Source organism: Suillus clintonianus, assembly GCF_016758775.1.
Source record: "Suillus clintonianus strain FC179 chromosome Unknown DEU56scaffold_36, whole genome shotgun sequence".
Taxonomy (NCBI): Eukaryota; Fungi; Basidiomycota; class Agaricomycetes; order Boletales; family Suillaceae; genus Suillus; species Suillus clintonianus.
In genome coordinates, this window is record NW_024539260.1 from 325,162 (window position 1) to 343,897 (window position 18,736).

At 48.9% G+C, this 18,736-nt stretch overlaps 5 protein-coding genes across 5 annotated transcripts; all 5 read right to left on the reverse strand.

The window, feature by feature from the left end:
* Positions 1 to 9,309: 9,309 nt before the first annotated feature.
* DEU56DRAFT_688600 (uncharacterized protein) lies at positions 9,310 to 9,642 on the reverse strand (the record flags this gene model as incomplete). The annotated part of the gene is made up of 1 exon (XM_041347065.1): positions 9,310 to 9,642. A coding segment is annotated over one exon (333 nt), but the record flags the coding sequence as incomplete, so codon positions are not given.
* A 1,458-nt stretch (positions 9,643 to 11,100) lies between these two features.
* DEU56DRAFT_912865 (uncharacterized protein) lies at positions 11,101 to 12,333 on the reverse strand (the record flags this gene model as incomplete). Its single annotated transcript, XM_041357457.1, has 6 exons — positions 11,101 to 11,292; positions 11,616 to 11,763; positions 11,813 to 11,946; positions 12,006 to 12,128; positions 12,172 to 12,237; positions 12,322 to 12,333. 6 exons carry the CDS (start codon positions 12,331 to 12,333, stop codon positions 11,101 to 11,103), a joined length of 675 nt encoding a protein of 224 aa, XP_041208434.1.
* Positions 12,334 to 12,528: 195 nt separating this feature from the next.
* Positions 12,529 to 13,402, reverse strand: DEU56DRAFT_912866 (uncharacterized protein; the record flags this gene model as incomplete). The annotated part of the gene is made up of 4 exons (XM_041357458.1): positions 12,529 to 12,544; positions 12,604 to 12,803; positions 12,852 to 13,048; positions 13,102 to 13,402. The coding sequence occupies 4 exons, from the start codon at positions 13,400 to 13,402 to the stop codon at positions 12,529 to 12,531; spliced, it is 714 nt and encodes a 237-aa protein (XP_041208435.1).
* A 37-nt stretch (positions 13,403 to 13,439) lies between these two features.
* Positions 13,440 to 14,967, reverse strand: DEU56DRAFT_912867 (uncharacterized protein; the record flags this gene model as incomplete). Its single annotated transcript, XM_041357459.1, has 9 exons — positions 13,440 to 13,568; positions 13,624 to 13,761; positions 13,818 to 13,943; positions 13,990 to 14,075; positions 14,128 to 14,347; positions 14,482 to 14,577; positions 14,625 to 14,702; positions 14,754 to 14,795; positions 14,848 to 14,967. 9 exons carry the CDS (start codon positions 14,965 to 14,967, stop codon positions 13,440 to 13,442), a joined length of 1,035 nt encoding a protein of 344 aa, XP_041208436.1.
* Positions 14,968 to 15,209: 242 nt separating this feature from the next.
* On the reverse strand, positions 15,210 to 18,682 carry DEU56DRAFT_946556 (uncharacterized protein; the record flags this gene model as incomplete). The annotated part of the gene is made up of 13 exons (XM_041359046.1): positions 15,210 to 15,671; positions 15,721 to 15,876; positions 15,932 to 16,171; positions 16,250 to 16,578; positions 16,632 to 17,035; positions 17,182 to 17,344; positions 17,386 to 17,587; positions 17,642 to 17,773; positions 17,826 to 18,070; positions 18,107 to 18,245; positions 18,310 to 18,370; positions 18,399 to 18,481; positions 18,587 to 18,682. The coding sequence occupies 13 exons, from the start codon at positions 18,680 to 18,682 to the stop codon at positions 15,210 to 15,212; spliced, it is 2,712 nt and encodes a 903-aa protein (XP_041208437.1).
* Between the last annotated feature and the right edge of the window lie 54 nt (positions 18,683 to 18,736).

An 18,736-nucleotide genomic window follows, 5' to 3' on the forward strand; every position in this document is an offset into this window, starting at 1 on the left:
GACAATCTTGGTCTGCACGCGTTGGCAGTGTAAATAGAATGGCCCAGCGCACAAAAGTGAAACGCACCTTTTTAGGCTCCTGCAAAAAGGCTGTTCGTTGGTATAGCAAGTACGAGCCATAGAAACTCTTCCTCTCCTCGACGCTACTTACTTCACGCTCATCAGCGCACAAGACAACAAATTGTCCTGACTTAGTCCTATACTTAATCCTATATTTCGCCTGAGCATTCCATATTTTTTGGAGAAACCGGTCCTTCTCGTTGGTAGTTCGAACAGGATCGAGGTTTACTGGCGCAAGAGGGAAGACAACGGAAAGACAACGGCACGAGCGACCGACCAGAGATCACTTTGGTCTTGAGGTGGATTCTCGATATATACGTGAAAGTCTGAAAGGATGACCGAAACTGAATGTGGCAATCAGCGGATGATAACTCACCAGCACCACTGACATCAGCAGCGACGATGTTGGGTAAATCAATGACACCTTTGGAACTCAAGCGACTCTTCTTCATGCGCAATGGTAAACCGCCGGTCTTCGCAAGTTTGTCGATATCGTCCAAACCAGCTAGCGAACGACCACTTTCCTCGCCGTTGCCAGGTCGCTTGACGGTCATCGACTTGTCGTCGAAAAGAAATAGAGTACAATGCAGCATGTTAAGAGCGAGGCTAAAGGCAGAGTTAGATGCAGACGTTGGGCTATCTTGTACGATATCATCGACATCAATGCAATCGGTAGACCGTCGTGAAATCGAAATTAAGCCAGGAGGAAAACCATCCACTGTTGCATTAAGACAATGCATGATCGCTGCTCGCTTGGTTTGTTCGTCGATCTTGCTGGCAACTTCATCGGCTTCTACCAATCTGGCGCGCTGTGGATCTTCGGGTGCCATGTACACTTGATCATAGCGCAGAAGAGTAAGGTATATCGCGGAATCCGCTGAACAGGATCCACGAGTAGCTCGCGCAGACCAACGCGATTCCTGGTATCAGTGGTCGAATACTTGATTCGCTGGTAGCAAAGAGTCTGATTAGCATCCCCAAGAGGATCGCATCAACACTTACGACAATATATGCGGCAAAACCAGATGATTTCTTCATCATCTCGTGTTCAAATATCGACTGGGCTTCTTCTCGCTCGACGTAGTATTGTCTATAGTGTTCGAATCCTCGTATATCTTTGAAATGTCGCAGGGCAACATCCCCGACACCCCCGACTGTTTTGAGACCGTCGGGTGAAGCCAACTTCTCGAGATCCAGCAGAGAAGCCTCATTGACTGGGAGAAAATTGTTGATACTCCCGAGCAACGTTTTGGCCTTATACGGAGGCGAGATTGCGGTATTCTTGTTCCGGGAGAATTGTCGTAGCGGGTCTGCATAGTCGTTCTTCAGTATTCGAAGTCGCTTGACGTACGATCGTTCAGTATTGACGAGTTCGTTGATCACATCAGTGAGAGCCGTTGAATCAGTAAGCGCGCGTTTACGTTGCAATCCATCCTAAGACGCGAGGGAGAACGACCACATCTGAGTGTGAGCAAGCGAAGCGTCTCGCCTTTGCAGACAAGTGTTAGCAGGTAGTAAACGAACTTCCAAAGCGAACAGGGTGGCGCGTCCACACCTGACTGATCACTCGCACGCGACGGTATGTGTACAGTAAATGAAATAAAAGGGAGTGTATGAATTGATGCTGGTATGGTAAGATATGTGGCGATGAACAATTGTACAATAATGAAGTCAGTCGAGACGAGCAACGGCTAAGACCAAGCTGAAGACCGGAGTCAGATTCCTGAGACAGGCCGGCTTTGTACGACGCCCGAGCCGACTTCAGCGGATTGCCTCGCCTTCGCTAACAACTTCATTACGCATCTGCGAGAAAGTTAGAACAGAATACCGGCGCACATTAAGTCTTGGAATGCGGATTGTCATCCAGAGGCATGGCGATTGCCATCCACACGAATGCGGATTGTCATCCGGAGGCATGGCGATTGCCATCCACACGAATGCGGATTGCCATCCCCTGGTGAACAATGGGATACTATTGGATTTAAAATTCTTTGTCTACCGTAGGCTTTGATCGGCGGTAAGCACCGTCTTTCGGTCTGACAATACAAACCGCCCTGGGCTGCTGCTCCCGTTTTCTCCAATGGCGGAGCAGAGCAAATTCGGCACAGATAGCCTTGCCGCTTCCAGTCGATGTGCCAATAAAGACATTCTCATTAGATGTGAATAGCCCGGAAGACCTGCGTCTGAATCTTATTGAATGTTTGAATGGTGGACGAGTATATGCTGTCGAACGCCTTGTCGTGCAGGGCAGACAGCGGGAGTGGCTGGAGCTCGAGAAGAGGAGTGGGAGGTGGTAAATTTTCTGGGAGAATCAAGTGTTTGAAAGATATGGGTAGTCAGGTCCCGGCATGCAACCATCGGTCGGAGGAGACAGATATGTAGTAGTTCGGGGACACGGGCTCAAACACGGGAACTATAATGGTGACGTTATGTTCATCCTCTGCATAGCGCTGGCCGTGCATCGACATCTTCAACCGGAATGTCTCAGCCGTTCCGTGGGTCTTCTCGTCTCATCGGAAGTCAGGGACAATGGACAAGTCGATACAAAGAAGCGAGCGCATGATGGGCTGCGCTTGCAGTCGCAACTTGGGAAGCTGTGGACCCAGCGATGCACGAGCCCTTCAGCGTTTGGGATGCCGACAAGCCCACTGATTTCAGGAGGGTCGAGATCAACGATCTTATCAAAAGCCACAAACATTCGTCGCTCGACCATCTTACATAGGTCAAGGCATGCACACGTTGGCACTGCCCACCCTCGCTTCAGGCAAATCTCTAACATGGCACGAAGAATGCTATCAGGTGTGTGAGCTTGAGTAAAATGACTTGAAACAAAGCACATACCGGCCAGCAGATTGTTGAACAAAGACCATATCGACCACAAGGAGCGAAGCTTATTTATTCAATCAGCCGATGTGAATAAATGGCTAAATCACCGCCTACCATCCAGTTTAAGCTGCGAGATGTAAGCCTGTAGAAGGAAGTTGATCTTCGCTGCGGGGTCGACGCTTTCCTTCACTGGAATGGGCACACGTTCTGATATTTTGCCAAGCTCAAGCTTCTCCTCTTGACGGACCTACAAAAGCGAGTGTTGAGACTCACATCACAGATAAAAAATGCACGAGACATACCGGCAGAAGTTTGAACTTGTTCGAGAGCGCAAGGAATCTGACCACAAGCATCAAATGTAGTCTGCGAGGAGACAGGCCCAAACAATAAGACCATTTCAAATCCTCGAGCTCGATGTAGATAGAGAATGATAACAAAATCACTGGGCTGAAGTTCCGCAATCCAGCATCACGCGGGCGAGGGTATGCACATACTTGGGATGGATGAGTTGTGAAGAAGCGATGAATCCAAACACGTGTGAAGGGTCTCGCTCAAATTAGTCACTCCTGCTCGTCAGGCCAATTGAAAATAAAGTGGTGGACGTTTGAGCATGCTGAGGGCATGCAATATGAGGGTCTGCCCAACCAGCACTGCGATAAGATTGCGTCCCTGTAGAATTTGGTGAATGACTAGCAGTAGTTCATGTTCGCTAGATCCATTTACAAGCAAGTTGCTGCGGGTACACATAAGAGATCACAGGACCCTCGTATGCACTTCGTAAATGTACAGTTAGGTGGCTCATAATATTATACTGTGCTGCTATTAGTACCCCATGTATCCCTGCAAAATTGCCACATAAGTCGTCCCCCCATTCCAGTCAACAGCTCTTCAATCTGTGTTGGACCCTCCACAAACATGAAATCTGCACGAACAAAAATGACCATGAGAATGACTAGCGCTCCCAGCACTGCATGGGTCAATTGGGGGCTTGCACCCCATGACCACCAGCAGGGGCACCACGCTCTTGCAGATCTTGAAGCCAAGTCAAAAACACGTCCACAGCTGACACGATATTAGTCCACAATCCCCTAAAACCCGTTATGAAACCCACAAAGTTGGCCATGCAATTGTGATATCCTCGGTCCATGTTCGGAAATCAAACCTTGCTGACTTAGCAGCACAAGGGGGAGGCAGCGGTGGATCATCTACAACACTGCCAGTGGTAGGAGGACAATCAATGTCTCTGTCCGAATTAAGCTCCAACTCAAATAAAACATCATTGTGAACATGACCAGTGACGTTGGTGAGTCCCCAGCCTAGATCAGTACACGATCTGAGTTCTGAAAGAAGAGTTGCATTAATATCATGATGAGTTGGCTGCTTATAGAGATGATGTGAATCGGGCCATTGATTTAAGGAGTCTTGGAGTGCCGTGAGTTCATTGACCGTGGACTCCTGGAACGTAGAGATGTGCTCGCAAATACCATCAACCATGTCACTGATTTCTCCCCTCGTGTTAGCCACTTCTTGAGAGAGGTTTTGATAGAGGATGTTGTGATGTTCGAAAGACTTTTCCATGAAGTTGTGGAAAGCTAGAACAGATGATTGGATTGTGCCAATGCACTCGAGGTGCTGAAGTTTGGCATCAGTGGATGCCGCTGTAGCATTGTATATCAATGAGCGGCCAAGACTCTAATCCAGAGTGCTTACCTATAGCCTGTTGCACCGAGCTGAGCTGACGGTGTACGTCATTGAGGAGATTTTCCAGGTTTACTTGATTATTAACTACAACATTTTCAAAATCCTGAAGTCGGGAGGAGGTGCTGTCCTGCCAATCATGCAAATGAGTCTGTGGTCAAAGGTGTGGCATATGATTCAACCTACTGAAGTCCGCGCAGTTTGCTGCAGGAGACACTTCATGTTTGAAACATCGGTCTCAATCTTACCAAATTTCACATCGCTCTCCATCTCGATCCTTTCAAGGGACAAGTGGACTTCGGCAATGTCAGAGTCCAAGTCTGAAGATGAGCGGTGGGTTTGCCCCATGGCTGAGCCGCCACAGAATGCATTAGTTTCGATGCAATCTACATAAATTGGACTGACCGCCAGTGCCCTCAAAGTTGTGGCTGTCATCATCCATGGCTATACTAGGGACATGTCTCACTACAGATGAATGAGTTAAATACACAACCCTGCATGTAGGACATCATTCACAACCTTTGTGATTGTCCGGTCTTTGTTGGTCAGATCCAGCTTTGTTGGTAGGATGCAGCTTTGTATGTCAAACAAAGACCTAGAAAAAACGATGAACTACGTGATAGGATAGTGCCTACGTTAGAGTGGGCCGAGGGGCTCAGAGACAGCGAGCAAGGCTGATCAATGAAATGAAGCTATGCAACTGACATGCCTAGTCTACGTGATGACTCCTACTCCAACGTGTAAAGCAATCTAAGTGCATACGCCTAGCCTTCAAAGTTTCACCACCCACTACAAGTACTGGCAAATGGTAGCGAAAATGTCAAGCAAATAAATTTTGGCAAGTTCAAATAACTTACAGGGGAAACACCAGTGAACCTTTTGACATTTGATAGGCACACTTTAGTAAGCTCCTCGTAAGCAACTACCTGCCTCCTGATCAACTCTTCAAGCTCTTGTCGTCTCTGCCTCTCCTGTTGCAATTGAAGACAAGCTTCTTCAAGGCGGTCTTCAATTGAGATATATTCATGCAGTTTGGCCAAAAAAGCATGACCTGCAGGTGTGGTTATTGCTTCGGCTCTTAGGAGTTGGGAAAGCTCATGGGGAGTGACAAAGAGCTCTAATTTGATGGTTTTTTGACGCTAGCTAGCACTCAGTACTGAAAATGTCTTGTTGAAACCGAGGAATGACTTACAGTTGTGGTTGGCCTCATATTGAACGTAATGTTGAGGTTTTACTTTCAAACAGAGAACAGAAGGGCAAAAATGCATTGCGGAGTTTCATGTACCCTGTTGCTTATATTCGGTTCCAACACAATCTCAGCGAACATGGACACACCTGGACTTTACTGCTCCTATGCGACATGCAGTAGGTTTGAGCACAAAAAACGCAACTGCTGCATCAAAGCCCTGGCTCAGCCTGTTTCAAGATATCAAGAGCCCACCCATGAGTCAGTATTAAAGATAGCCTGGCCAGTTTTCCTAGCGCAAGCCAACAATCATTGATCCTCGGTATGAACAAATTCAGTCAACTTCAAGTTGGTGAATACTGTTTGAAAACATGTTATTATATAATCTACCAGTCTTTACCCGAGATACGTAGCGTAGCTAGCCAATGACGATCGTTTTTCGTTTATCGTTTGCTGTATAACTTTTGCGTGCCCTCGGTCAAAATGACGGGTTGACACTCCCGAGGCCTACTAGTAAAAGGACAAGTGTGACAATTGCTTCTGTCTGTAACTGCACTCAATCCTGCTTTGTGGTCAGGTAACGTGGTGATATACCCAGTATAAACTCACCCGATCTAAAGGGATGGTCAAGCAGTGAGGCGTGGCTATGCCACTGGAAACATTCTGCACAAGCGCCACATGACACATCAACTGTATGGGCGAAATGATGATGGGACACGGCTCGGCTTCATCATAGAAAATCCTGCCACCTGCCCAGGGATACATACGGTAATGGTCATGATCCACATCTGTAGGTGAAAGGGCCCTGAAAGGATCAACCACCAGCAAGGTTTGAGATTCATGAGTCAATATTTCTCGTATTCGGCCGGCCGACCAGCTGGATGTGATATCGTCGCGAAATGCGATAAAGCAATGGGCCGTGTTGATGCTGCTCTTCTGATCATTCCTGTCGGAATCCAAATTGTGGACATCATCGTTGCGGGTATTGAAGGCAGAGAGTGTGCCAGATGGCTGCGGTGCCTCTTTATCTTTATGAGAGGGAGTGGTATGGGGTTTGTACAAAATGCCATCTTTCTCCAACGAATTATGCGCCTTTGCGATAGGTGAACAAGGTTTGCCGTGGGCGACTCCCACCAGGCTCCCACCAGAATTATTCTTAGGGTTAGTGTTCCAGGCTTGAATTGCTGAGCGTACAAACTGTGAGAGACGTCGTGATGGTGAGGCATCACTCGTAGCATCAGGCTTTACAGAAAACTTGATTTTGAATGCTTTGGAGTCGCTGATCAAGGTGCCTCTCGAACGATCATCGCGAAATGTCTTAGTGAAGACATCCACGAACTGAGAGAGAATCTCGGGAAGTTGGTCCCTCGTGATCAAAGAACGCAGAGACTGCGCAATGCAGAAGTTTTCAAACATGGTCTTCTCCAGCTGGTCTGTCTCGTCATACTGGTGAGACAATTCTTTTAACAAATATTCATCAAACATACCAAACTTCTTGTTGGTAGGAATCTGCTGTAGCGTGTAATTGATCCGTTCGAAAATCCAACATCGCCAGGAGTGGGTCGGGGCCAAATCTTTGCAAGCAGCTCACCAAAGTGGCCAGACAAGTGGTGGTACGGAGACAGGTTGACTTGTGGGTAAAGCTCCAAGACTATTTTTGAGGATAACGATCCATGTGGGAGATTATAGGATGAGATTCTGGCAGGTGTCATGGTGCGCATGGAGGCAATTTTCACAGCTGTCACAAGATCCATATAGTTTTGGAGCATCTTGTGAAATCGAGACTCGGGATCACTAGGTCCCCAGATACGGACCAGAGTCACTACCAAATGAATGGAACAGAATGACCGCCATTGGTCTGCCGACAGCTTGCCCTACTCGAGTACTGCCAGCTTCTCGAGGAGCTGGTGAAACCCAATATGGAAGCCGTGTGCGTGCCATATCTTGCTGGACCTCTGCCAGAACATCCTGCGCCCAGAACAGCAGATTCATTCTTTCTTGCCCTTCCTCTGTTCTGTGGGGCACCATGGCTGGCCAATGGGGCCTCAATAGGTTTTCCTTGCACCTGACGCTGTAAAAGAGTCAAAACTTTGCCAAATCTGTTTTGCAAAACGCACCCATTGGATGAGCGAATCCGCCAGTGTTTGTTTAGTGTTAGGCTCAAGCTCAGAAATACCGGCTTTAAAGCGAACAGCACACATTGCAACCAGGACTGCATGGCGAAAAGACCGTTTCACTGCCTTGTCGGGTTTCGTAAGAAAAATGTTCTCCGCCGCAGCAAGTTCCTCGGCGTCGACGGGGTCACTCTTCCCCTTCCGAGAAGTCATAGTATGGGTATCATTGCTCGGTAAACGAGGGAGAGGCCAACCCAGTTCTGAACGCTATACAGGTATTTAATTGGTCAAGGTAAGGTGTATCGAAAACCACTATACACGTACATATTCTTCCAGTTTCTTCAAGAGATGTTTCTTCCGCTTGATATAGCGTGGCTCCGGGAGCATCTGAGTGTCACGACAGAGGCGTTGAAGTACAGCTCGTGTCACCTTCTCCATATCCTTCATGGTCCCATGCCGAAGAGTATCCCATGCACCCTGCAATAACACATCAGAATCTCCATCAAACTCTGCTGCTGCTCCCGGATCAATCCATGTCCCGTCACCATCCTTGAGCTTGATATCCATACCCCAGATATCCCGGCAATGACGCTTGAAATCACCAAGAAACATGGCATGCATCGAGTCGATCAGCGTAAAAAGAATAGGATCCCAGTATGGGAGTCGCAGCAGCTCTGACCACCGAAGACCATACATATCGAAAATTTTCTTTCGCTCCTTCTCCGACTTGGCATTCCGCCACTGTTCAGCCCAATGTCGGTGCTCTTGACAGGTACGACGAAGCCAGTGAGAACGATCAAGATTGTTGATGTCCTCCAAACGCAGCAAGCACATTGAGCAAAAATGGTGGGAGCTGAAATGAGCATGTCCACTCATCTGGCGAGCTGCAGGCAAATCACAAATCAATGGAATGACTGCACATAAGACACAGCGACCATTACGGTACTTTGGAGTACTGGCGTAGTATACACCAGGATTCCAGAAGACAAGAAGATCATCCACTAGAGGCTGGAGGACATGATTGATCTGCTCCAGCAGTGGCGCACCAGGTCCAGGTATGATACCAACCAAGAACAAGTTCTCGAAATCATAGCGAATTTCAGGCGGAAGGTTCAAACACACCATGTAGATGCCTCCAACATGAACCTTTTTGCCAGCCTCCTTGAGATGATACGGATTGAAACCATCCATGCATAGGCTAAAAGCATATCGTCCTCCACCAGGTCGGAAAAACGGTGTGCCATCGGGACCAAGGAACTCGCGAAACAGCTTGGTCTCCAAGATATCATGCACAGACTCATCATGGGTAGTGGGTAGCTCGCGGTCAAGAATATCCTCCATACCATCCCGGCACAGAAGGCGGCCAATCCATTGCTTCATGTCATGGTAGAGGTACCGTCTAGCCGGATAGACAAAGCACCGGCCTCGAATGGACCTGGTGTGGCGAAGCAAGCGATTGCAAATCACAGAATCTGGTGTGGATTGGAAGGTACAGCGCTCTGGATAGGAATCACTGTCATCGAGTGGATAACAGGAAAAGCACTTTGGACAGCAAACAAATGCTTTGGAGGCTGGATTAAGATCAAAAGTGTCAATCACTGTCCGTGGATCAATCGGGATGCTAGATGTGATTGCACTTGACGTAGATGACAGCTCCAACAGGAGCTTGATGCAGTACAAGATAAACCGGCAGTGGGACAGAGAGATTCCACAAATGAGATGAAGGATGGCGATCAAGAAGTAACATAGGGTGACAATGGGATTCCGGGTTTTCCATTGGTGTTGGTAGAATTTGCCTGGACATGACGTTGAGTTCTGAATCCTTAATCAACCCATGGCTCCCTTACCTGTTTCGATTGCATTGACTTTTGTCCGTGTACTGTCCCCCCTACATTTCTGATGATGCCACGCCTTTACTTTCATCTGCTCAATTTCCAGGATCTTACGGTCAACTTCACCCTCCAAAGCTGATTTTGCATCCTGAAGCTCCTTATCCCCGTAATCAACAATAGCATCACAAACGTGAAGTAATTGAAGAAGTTCCTCTTCGTACTGGATCAGGAGAGCATTGGACGGAGTATTATATAGCAGGGCATAGGGTCCTTCATTTGGTGTATGGGGAGAATCCTTTGTGTGTTTCTCCAACACAGGGGAATCATGGAGAGCTGGCGAGTGAATAAACACCAAGTCATTGAGTGTGCTTTGAACTCGGTCCCGGCAGGTTTCAGAAGTCTGCAGCTTGTCTTGCAAGTCCAAAAGGGTGGTGAGCCCCTTGAATATCCTATTTTTCTGCCTCTTAGCTGATTTTGATGTTTGGGCATCAGGAGATGCAGTGCGGGCCCGGGAAGTGGGAGAATGCGGGTCATCAGATGCAGGCTGGTTTTCCGTGGATGGTAGGGCAGTTGTGGAAGCAGATGGGGGGAGGAGTTTGCTAGCAAGACGTAGTCGATCATCCTCCAGTTTATGACGGTCAAATTCTTTCAGGCCAACTAGCCGTCCAGCAATGAATGTCTGAGAGATTCCATCCCACACAATTTCAGACGTGCAGCCTTGCGACGTGCATGTGCAGTTCTTAAATGCTGTTGCAGTCGCCGGCTTAGGCTTTACTCCCACTGTACCACCTCCCCGAAGTCGAGGTTTCATTGTGTGGTAGGATAGCGTTGGAGCAAAATGACGACTGCAGGAATAAGTTGTAAAAGTTCGGAACAAATGGTCTGACGAGTGGCGAGCGCAGTGGCAATTCGATCAACCCAGCCTTTCAAAATTTTGCTTTACCGAACTCCAATGTTTGAAAAGTGATTGGGTACTAGTAAGACTACCACGCCCTCGTGCCACACGAATAGCTGATCTAAGGGCCAGTCGAGAAAAGTGCAGTATCTTGCAACATAGAGCGCATTGCAAAGTACAAGGACTTCCAGTTACAGCCTCCTCTCATGTATTTCATCAATTCTCATTGTTGGTGTGTCCTCCCTGCGAGAACCTCTCGAAATCGCCACAGAACACTGTCAAGAACGTTGTAGTAGCTCTGAATCGTGGAGTCCGTTTCGTCGTCAACGTGCTTGCCAACACTTATCCCTGCAAAGAGTCAACATTGAGTCTCAGGAAACGAAGCGGTAGGATTGACTCACAGGCGCTCTTCGTCTGACTAGAACAGAGTCAATCGTCCACTTTTCCCGTTCGGATGACTGATGCTCGTGCTTTACACTATGGACGCCCTCATCGACGCATGCTCCGTCGCGAAACCCAACTCGTATCCTTGAGCTCGACGGGGCGGGTGAGCTCCTCTCCAATGGCATCGCTACTTTGTCGCACAGTGGAGGACCTCGCAGCAATGGTGCCGCAAGCCACAGAGAACAGCCAAAGTTGTTTCGGACCCATGACGTCATGAAGCTTGGCAAAGGCCAACGGCTGCATTACACCATTTACGAACCCCTGGACTGCCAGAATAGTGCCAATGGTTGAGGTGTCGAGTCCCAGACCGCTTAGCGATATCGTAGTAGCATAGAACACGGGTTGTACGGTGCGAAATGCGACATCAACAAGGGCAATACCAGCGTAGCGCCCAGTTGAGATGAGTACACGGCGAACGAAAAGAGTCGAATGGGGACGGGGTTATCATTGATCGAAGATAGTCTTGCGCTTTTTCAAGGTAGCAGTTGGCTGACGTTTATTTGCAGAATTGTCTACAACTGATATGAAGATTCATCCTGTCACACGATGGAACAACATACCTCTTCAAGTAAAGAACAACGACAAACCATGCCAACGCTGAGACAGTAGCAGGGACCGCGCACGGCAAGATAGAAGGTTATTTCAGAACCCCCAAAGATACTAGGGAACCTATCCGCAGGTCGTGCAAGTTCTCCGCCTATGAGCGACCTGTAGTTGTTTCAGTAGGTATAGAGAATGAAATCTTCGCGGAACATACCCAAGTGTGGTACCGCTGGACCAGGCAAGAGGGACAGATGCCCATGCGCGGGCCATATTAGTCGAATCTGGCATTTCAGCAGTCATGCTTTTCATAACGCCGATGCTGCCCAATGTGCGCCATTCAGACAACGACTATCACAATAAGATGTGAACTCTGTCTCAGATAAAAATTCCGCAGAAACACGACAGACCTTATCACCAAGCTCCAGAATATCTTGGACAAACCGAAGCAGAACATAGAGAGAGAGTCCGACTCCGAGCGGAAGATGATGAGCGCTTCGGTTGCAAAGAACAGCGAGTGCTAGACCATAACGCTGAAATTACGTCAATGAAAACACTCTCTACTTATCCACTTACCAACAGCTCAACATAGAACGAAACGAGCGCTTCATCTCCGTAGGTGATCCCAACGTCACGAATGAGCTACGTATGGCGTGATCAGTTGTGACTTTGAATCTTCAATGCTAAAGGCTAACCTGATTAAAACAAAGGCGTTTCCTCGTCTACCTGCTGAGACATGGAATGATGATTGCAGAAGTATGGGAGACACGATGACCGATCGATGGAGCATTTTTATTGTGGGCGGCGCAGGTTGAGTGGCTAGCTTGCTCATTCTCACGTGCCCTTACATAAACACCCAGAACTGCACTTGGCTGACACAGCATCTGCCTGATACCTGGCACATAACAACTCTCCTGCTGCAAGTCTCGATCTTTACAGATAGAGAAAACTAGAGAAAACAGAACACGTCAACAAATGAGAAAGCCAGGAGCTCAAACAGGCGCTCACCCCTTCTGGTCTTGGTCACCGTGATTCCATCCACCCCGTCCGTTGTTGCGCAAATGAATCTCATTGCTCAAGATAGGTACAGCACGGGCCCGTGCATCCTCCGAGAACCCAAGCTCCTCGAGCGCGTTGTAATCCCGAACGTAGAGGAATAATACGTGATTGCTGATGAGGTAGAAAGATTCTTCCGGGGGCGGGTCAAGCTATTCCACATCTTAGCGTCAGGAGATCATCAGGGTGGGGATACGCACCTGATGTCTCATCGCCAAAATCTTGGCGAGACCAATGTGATGGTCGCCGTGAATGTGTTCATGAAGATGCACGTTAGGCCTCTCAAAACAGCCCACGCGCCAGCTCGTAATTCCTGGAGAGTTGCCCCCGTGTGCCCTCTCCTGCATCTCTAAGAGAATGTACCCTGCTCCGGGGTAATGCAGGAGCGTGCCAGAAACTGTACAAATAATTTGGGTGTGGTTCTTGAGGTGGAAACAGGGGTGTACGAACCATTTCGGTACTTGCTAGGAATGGCACTGCCCGTTCCGAGGGTAACCACCGCGACGTCCTTGCCTATGACGTTGGGCACTGTAGCCTCGTCGACGCGTGCTCGTGCCTCAGAAAATTGTGTTCTCGCAGCGTCAGAGAGTGTTGGGGGCTCGCCAGACAATACGGCGGGATGAAATAAATCATTCGCCTCCGCCTCACAGTCTCGTAGTGGGGGCGGGCGGATGTCGATGATGGTATGTGCAAGCCAGCCTGTATTGGATGGGAGATCCGTGGCTGCCACAATTGTAAATTTACGTGACATGATTGGGGGTTGGACAAACCGCACTGTTGAGAGCTTTCTAAGCCTTCAGAGAATATTTAGGCACAGGAAAAATGTCGCTATCCAGCTGGCTGGGCCTCGGCTGGTTGAACGCCGCGCTAGTAAATGTGATCGGATCTGACACATGGTCTCTAGATGCAACGATATGCTGCTCTGTGTCGCATCAGAACCGCCGTTCCACGTCCAGAGCAGCAAGCACTCACATGTACATCGTCCTTGAAACCTTTTACACCGCTCATGCTCAAATACCACAAAGACGAAAGACAACCCTCAGTTCGCGATCTTTCTTCTCCTGCGCCTTGCCCCAATATCTCGAGAGGTGTGTCCAGAATCAATACGACCTATTATTCAGTCAGCATACAGTCTCCCGAATCGAGAGCGCATGGTTAGAACATACCGCGAAAAAGAAACGTACCCCAGGATCCTCACTGGCACCTACAACATCACTCGGTCCAACACTTCTCTCCACTCCATCTTTGCCTACTAAAGTAATTGTCTCTCCCCTTGCAACCCGTGCACGTAACTGCCCAGCCTTCAGACCAAGTGCCTCTGCGCGCTTGGCATCAAACCTTTCCCCAAACCCGCGGGCGAACCACAGCATATGCGAGCGTTGCACGTTGACCAAGGTAAAGGACGGTTAAACCCCGATGGATGGCTGGGAGACATAATCGACCGTCGTGGACGAAGCAGCGGGTTTGGCGGCAGACCCAAGAAACATTGTGCACACAGTGTGTCGAAGCCATCCCTGCACCATATCGCCGACGAATCCTGCCTTGTGGAGAACAAATCGCCGGCAGTTGCTTTACCATCGTCTAACACGAGCCATTCGTCCAACTGCGTAATGATGGCTTGCGATTTGAGGCGGTAGTGCGTACGGATCACGTCGCCGAAGGGCTCTGGAGGGTTCTTGAGGTTACCGAGCATCTGCTACATCAAAGGTAAGAGACAACGGTGGAAGATCAGGCATAGATCTTACTGCGGTCTTGACGTCCATCCTCCGAACATTGGCAGAGTCTGACGAGAACGCCAGAAAATGCTCATAATCGAGTTTAGCTACCCACATTGCCCGACTGGGGAGTAGCACCGTCGTTCGCCCATCCAGGCTCGTTGAGATAAGGCTCTTCGCAAAGGGTCATGGACTGAATGGATATATGGACCTACGAGGTGTGAGCGAGATACCGAATGGCAGTAGAGGAACGCAAACTTGTAGCAGTGTCGACTTTCCAGAGACACACCCTGGTACAGACCATGTGCCAAGAAGAGACGGGCAGACTTTGCCATCCTGAAATGAAATGCGGTGTAAACAGATCACTTCCTGGATGTTCGTACTCACTGCATAGAGATTAGGGTTGAACCGATACTTCCCACCGTTAGCCTGCCAAGGAATCTCAGTAACATAAAATATTCGAATTGAGGCAGTCACTCACCGTCATGTACTTGACGCTTGGAGGAGCGTGGTTATAGTTCGGTCCAAGGAAAATATCGAACAGGAAACTGCAGACTCTCTGAGCACGAGAATTTTGTTTTGCGAGTAACTCACCAGCCATCTTGATATCTAGAACACAAAAGTAAGAACAGCCCACGAGAGCGAAAAGAAGGTACTGACGGAGTTCCTTCTGGACCTATGATAAGCGCATTGATGATGTCTACTCAATTCTCATCGACTCTCAAGAAAACTGAGGAATCCCATGCAACAGGTAGATTCGTCGTCAACACAGCGAGCTGCATGATTCACTAAGTCAAAAAAAACCTTTGCGAAAGAAACCCCACAAAACCTCTTTTGCGATAGCTAGAGAGGGATGTCCGAGGTGGCAAGCATTCGGGCCTCGCTATTATAGTAGAACTTGTAATGCGGCAAGCTCTCATCTATCGCCCCTTTCTTGTCTTCCTCTCTTGGAACAGTAAGGTCGCAGTGTTCGAATCGAACTTGAATAGCCCAGTCGACGTAAGCCTTCTTCCGCGCCTCATCCGTCGTAGCAAGAGTAATTGTTGAATGATCAAACGGTTCCGATGTAATTCTTGGCAGTGAAGTGTTTAATCGGTCAACAAATGCGTCGCCTTTGGTTACGCGTAATGAGCGATCGATGGCACTTGCAGTCGCTAAGATTCGCTGACAAAACAAGAGCAGCTTCTGGTTTTCGTCAGACAAAGAAGGGGTCAATTCTCTCTCCTTGCCCTTCGCGGACGATGTCATGCGTTTCGGCTCCTCCGTCATCTCAAGCACCTCTGGGTCGAGGGGTTTTGATGCCTTCTAACCCCTTGATAGCAGCTTGCGCTTGGGTAACAATTGCTTCGAAAACTTCTCGCGGGCCAGCACTACCTTCATAAATGATTGTTCGTTCACGTATAGGTGCCTTACCCTTGGCTACTTTCTTGGGCGCGACGGATTTGACAGAGGCAACCACCATGATCGGCATCGGCATCATGCCTGCCAACGCTTCATGGTTGGATATAGTCTGTAGTGAGGCATCAATCAATGCAGTTGAACGTATGATGACAGTGGTACGCTACCTCGAGCCTTTCAAATAACTCAAAGTACAGCACAGAACGATCTGACATGTCCGAGAGGGAATCTTTCCTGAGTAGAGTGGTGCAGAGACAATTAAAGCGTCTGCGAAGATGCGCAAGAGCCGTGGGGTGGATCATGTAATCGCTGGTTCGTGCACCTCCCTCTCGGCGCAAAGACGGAAGATACTCGCGGATCTGAGAAAGTATCGTACCGATCTTCTCATCTTTAAGGCGCTGGGTGGCCTGAGCTTCGAGTTGGCCAGAACTTCGTCTTGCATGTTTTCAGAAACGATGGCTGATGATGTTCATATGAAAACTCACATCTTCCTTTACATCTCCAGCATAGCCAATGCCTCCTTTCGATTTCTTCCCCACTGGCAAAGACATGTAATAGCTATCATCATCGTGAAGAAGAGTGCAGATCGGTCTTCGGTCTCTTGTTTGTTTTTGATTTCTGAGAACTCTCTTCGGAGGTTTATTGATGCTGCTCAGAGAACGTGGATCCAAACATAGCGAGCCCGATGCCCAATATAACGCCTTGCAGATTGGAACAATGGAATAGAGTATCATCACCCGAGGAGCGAGGGTCACGATTGCTTCCAATGTTGACTTTACGACACGGCGAAGATGTTGAATATACAGCATAAAATCTGGCTATATGCAGGTCAGCTCTCGGCTTTGTATCGAGGACAGTTATACACACAAAAATAGCAAAAAAAATTACTCTTAGATATCTGAATCCCACGTCCGCATAATTGGGGGCAAGGGCAGTCACCGCTGCTTAGCTCGTTGTAGAGACCGAACAAGAAACCCTGTTCGCCGCCTTCTGGACAACCCTTCATCCACTGACCCTGAGTCATAATCTTCAGCTGCTCGTTGGTGTCTGGCATGAAGGCTGTCTCAGGTTCTTCTTCGACTTCTATGACTTCCTCGCGACGATCCTTCGAGAAGAAGACACCTTCGAAGCCATCAAAATACCGAATGAACAAACATAAAGGTGAACTCGCCAGCATATGGATAGGCTTCAACAACAGTTCTGGCCTTCTCGTCGTAATCAGAGTCATAGTCGAGAGCGTGGTAGGGTCGAAGTCAGGGTGAGATGACTTCCTGCAGCAGTGGTGCAGCAGGGGGAAGGCAAGCGCTTCCGCTTTCTCGATCTTATATTGACGACACTGGTTTCAGAGTGTGGAAGTGTGATCGATCCCGAGGCTACTTCCAGTGACTGGATGTCAGCAGAAACCGGTCATGCGAACCCAGACATTGCAAGCCATAAGTTGAGCAGCACATGGCGTGCATGGGCGTCAGGCCATGCAGAACAATACGAAGTAGTTAGACCCCGGGATGCCGATCGAGGTCTGATGAGGGAAGCGGAGGTCGTGGGAGAAAGAAATCGTGGTCTGTCGAATGCACTCAGCACTGTGAGCAAAACACGTCAGACAACTGGGTGGAATGCTCACCATAAAATACGACCTGTCCACTCTCCAGCATCTCAATCTCTGTGCCGCCCTGCAGGCCGCTGAACTTCTGACGCCACTCCGCAACACGCTGGCCAACCATCTCCTGGTAGGGTTCAATACAAACTCCCGTTTCTCCAAAGGCGGAGCAGAGCCGATTCGGCAGAGATAGTTTTGCCGCTGGAGCAGGGCCAGCGGCCTCAGCCTAGAGCAGGGAAACCAAGCTACGATGATGATTGATCCTAAGTAAGCTACGAACATGCATGAACCCTACATGCTGACTAAGCCATGGAAAGGGCCGGTGGAGACCCCGAATGGCGAGCCCCAGTCCACCGCTTCCAGTCGATGCGCCAATACTAAAGACTTTCTCATCAGATGTGTACAGCCATATCTGAATGATGGACGAGTATATGCTGTCGAATTCCTTGTCGTGCAGGGCAGACAGCGGGTGCGGCTGGAGCTCGAGAAGAGGAGTGGGAGGTGGTAAATTTTCTGGGAGAATCAAGTGTTTGTAGTCGGGTCTCGGCATACAACCATCGGTCAGAGGAGACAGATATGTAGTAGTTCGGGGGCACGGGCTCAAACACGGGAACCATGATGGTGACGTTATGTTCATCCTCTGCATAGCGCTGGCCGTGCATCGACATCTTCAACCGGAATGTCTCAGCCGTTCCGTGGGTCTTCTCGTCTCATCGGAAGTCAGGGACAACGGACAAGTCGATACAAAGAAGTGAGCGCGTGATGAGCTGCGCTTTCGCTTGCAGCTTGGGGAAGCTGTGAACCCAGCGATGCACGAGCCCTCCAGCGTTTAGGATGCCGTCAAGCTCACCAATTTCAGGAGGGTCGAGATCAAAGTAGCGATACTATGGCCAATGAAAAAAAACAAAATCTTAGCACGTGCCCCACCTGAACCGATATAAAACATACGAATTGTTTGTCCTCCGCTTTTCTGATGACCTCCTGACGCAATGCGGCCAAGCACAGTGCTCTGGAAATGACCACATGTACGCTCGTACTTGATGAGATGCCATTTCTCCAGCAGGACGGCAGCAGAATGTGCAATGTCAGCGTGTTTCTGGATAAGCCCTTTGTCGTCCTCCTGCTAATGAACACCAATACCATGCAGTTCTGGGGACTTCAGCATATAAACATAGCTGCGTAAAATGTCAGTGCTTTTACTGTCGTGAGAACAAGATGAGCTTACAGGTAAGTGAACGGCCTCGTCGCAATTGCAAACGGTTCCGAGAACGATCTCTACGTTCAAGTTGCCCGTCAGCTTCGATACGAACTGGGACTCCATTGGCAACTGCCAGCTCGGCGTGGTTCGTGATGATGATACCCTCACCATATGCAT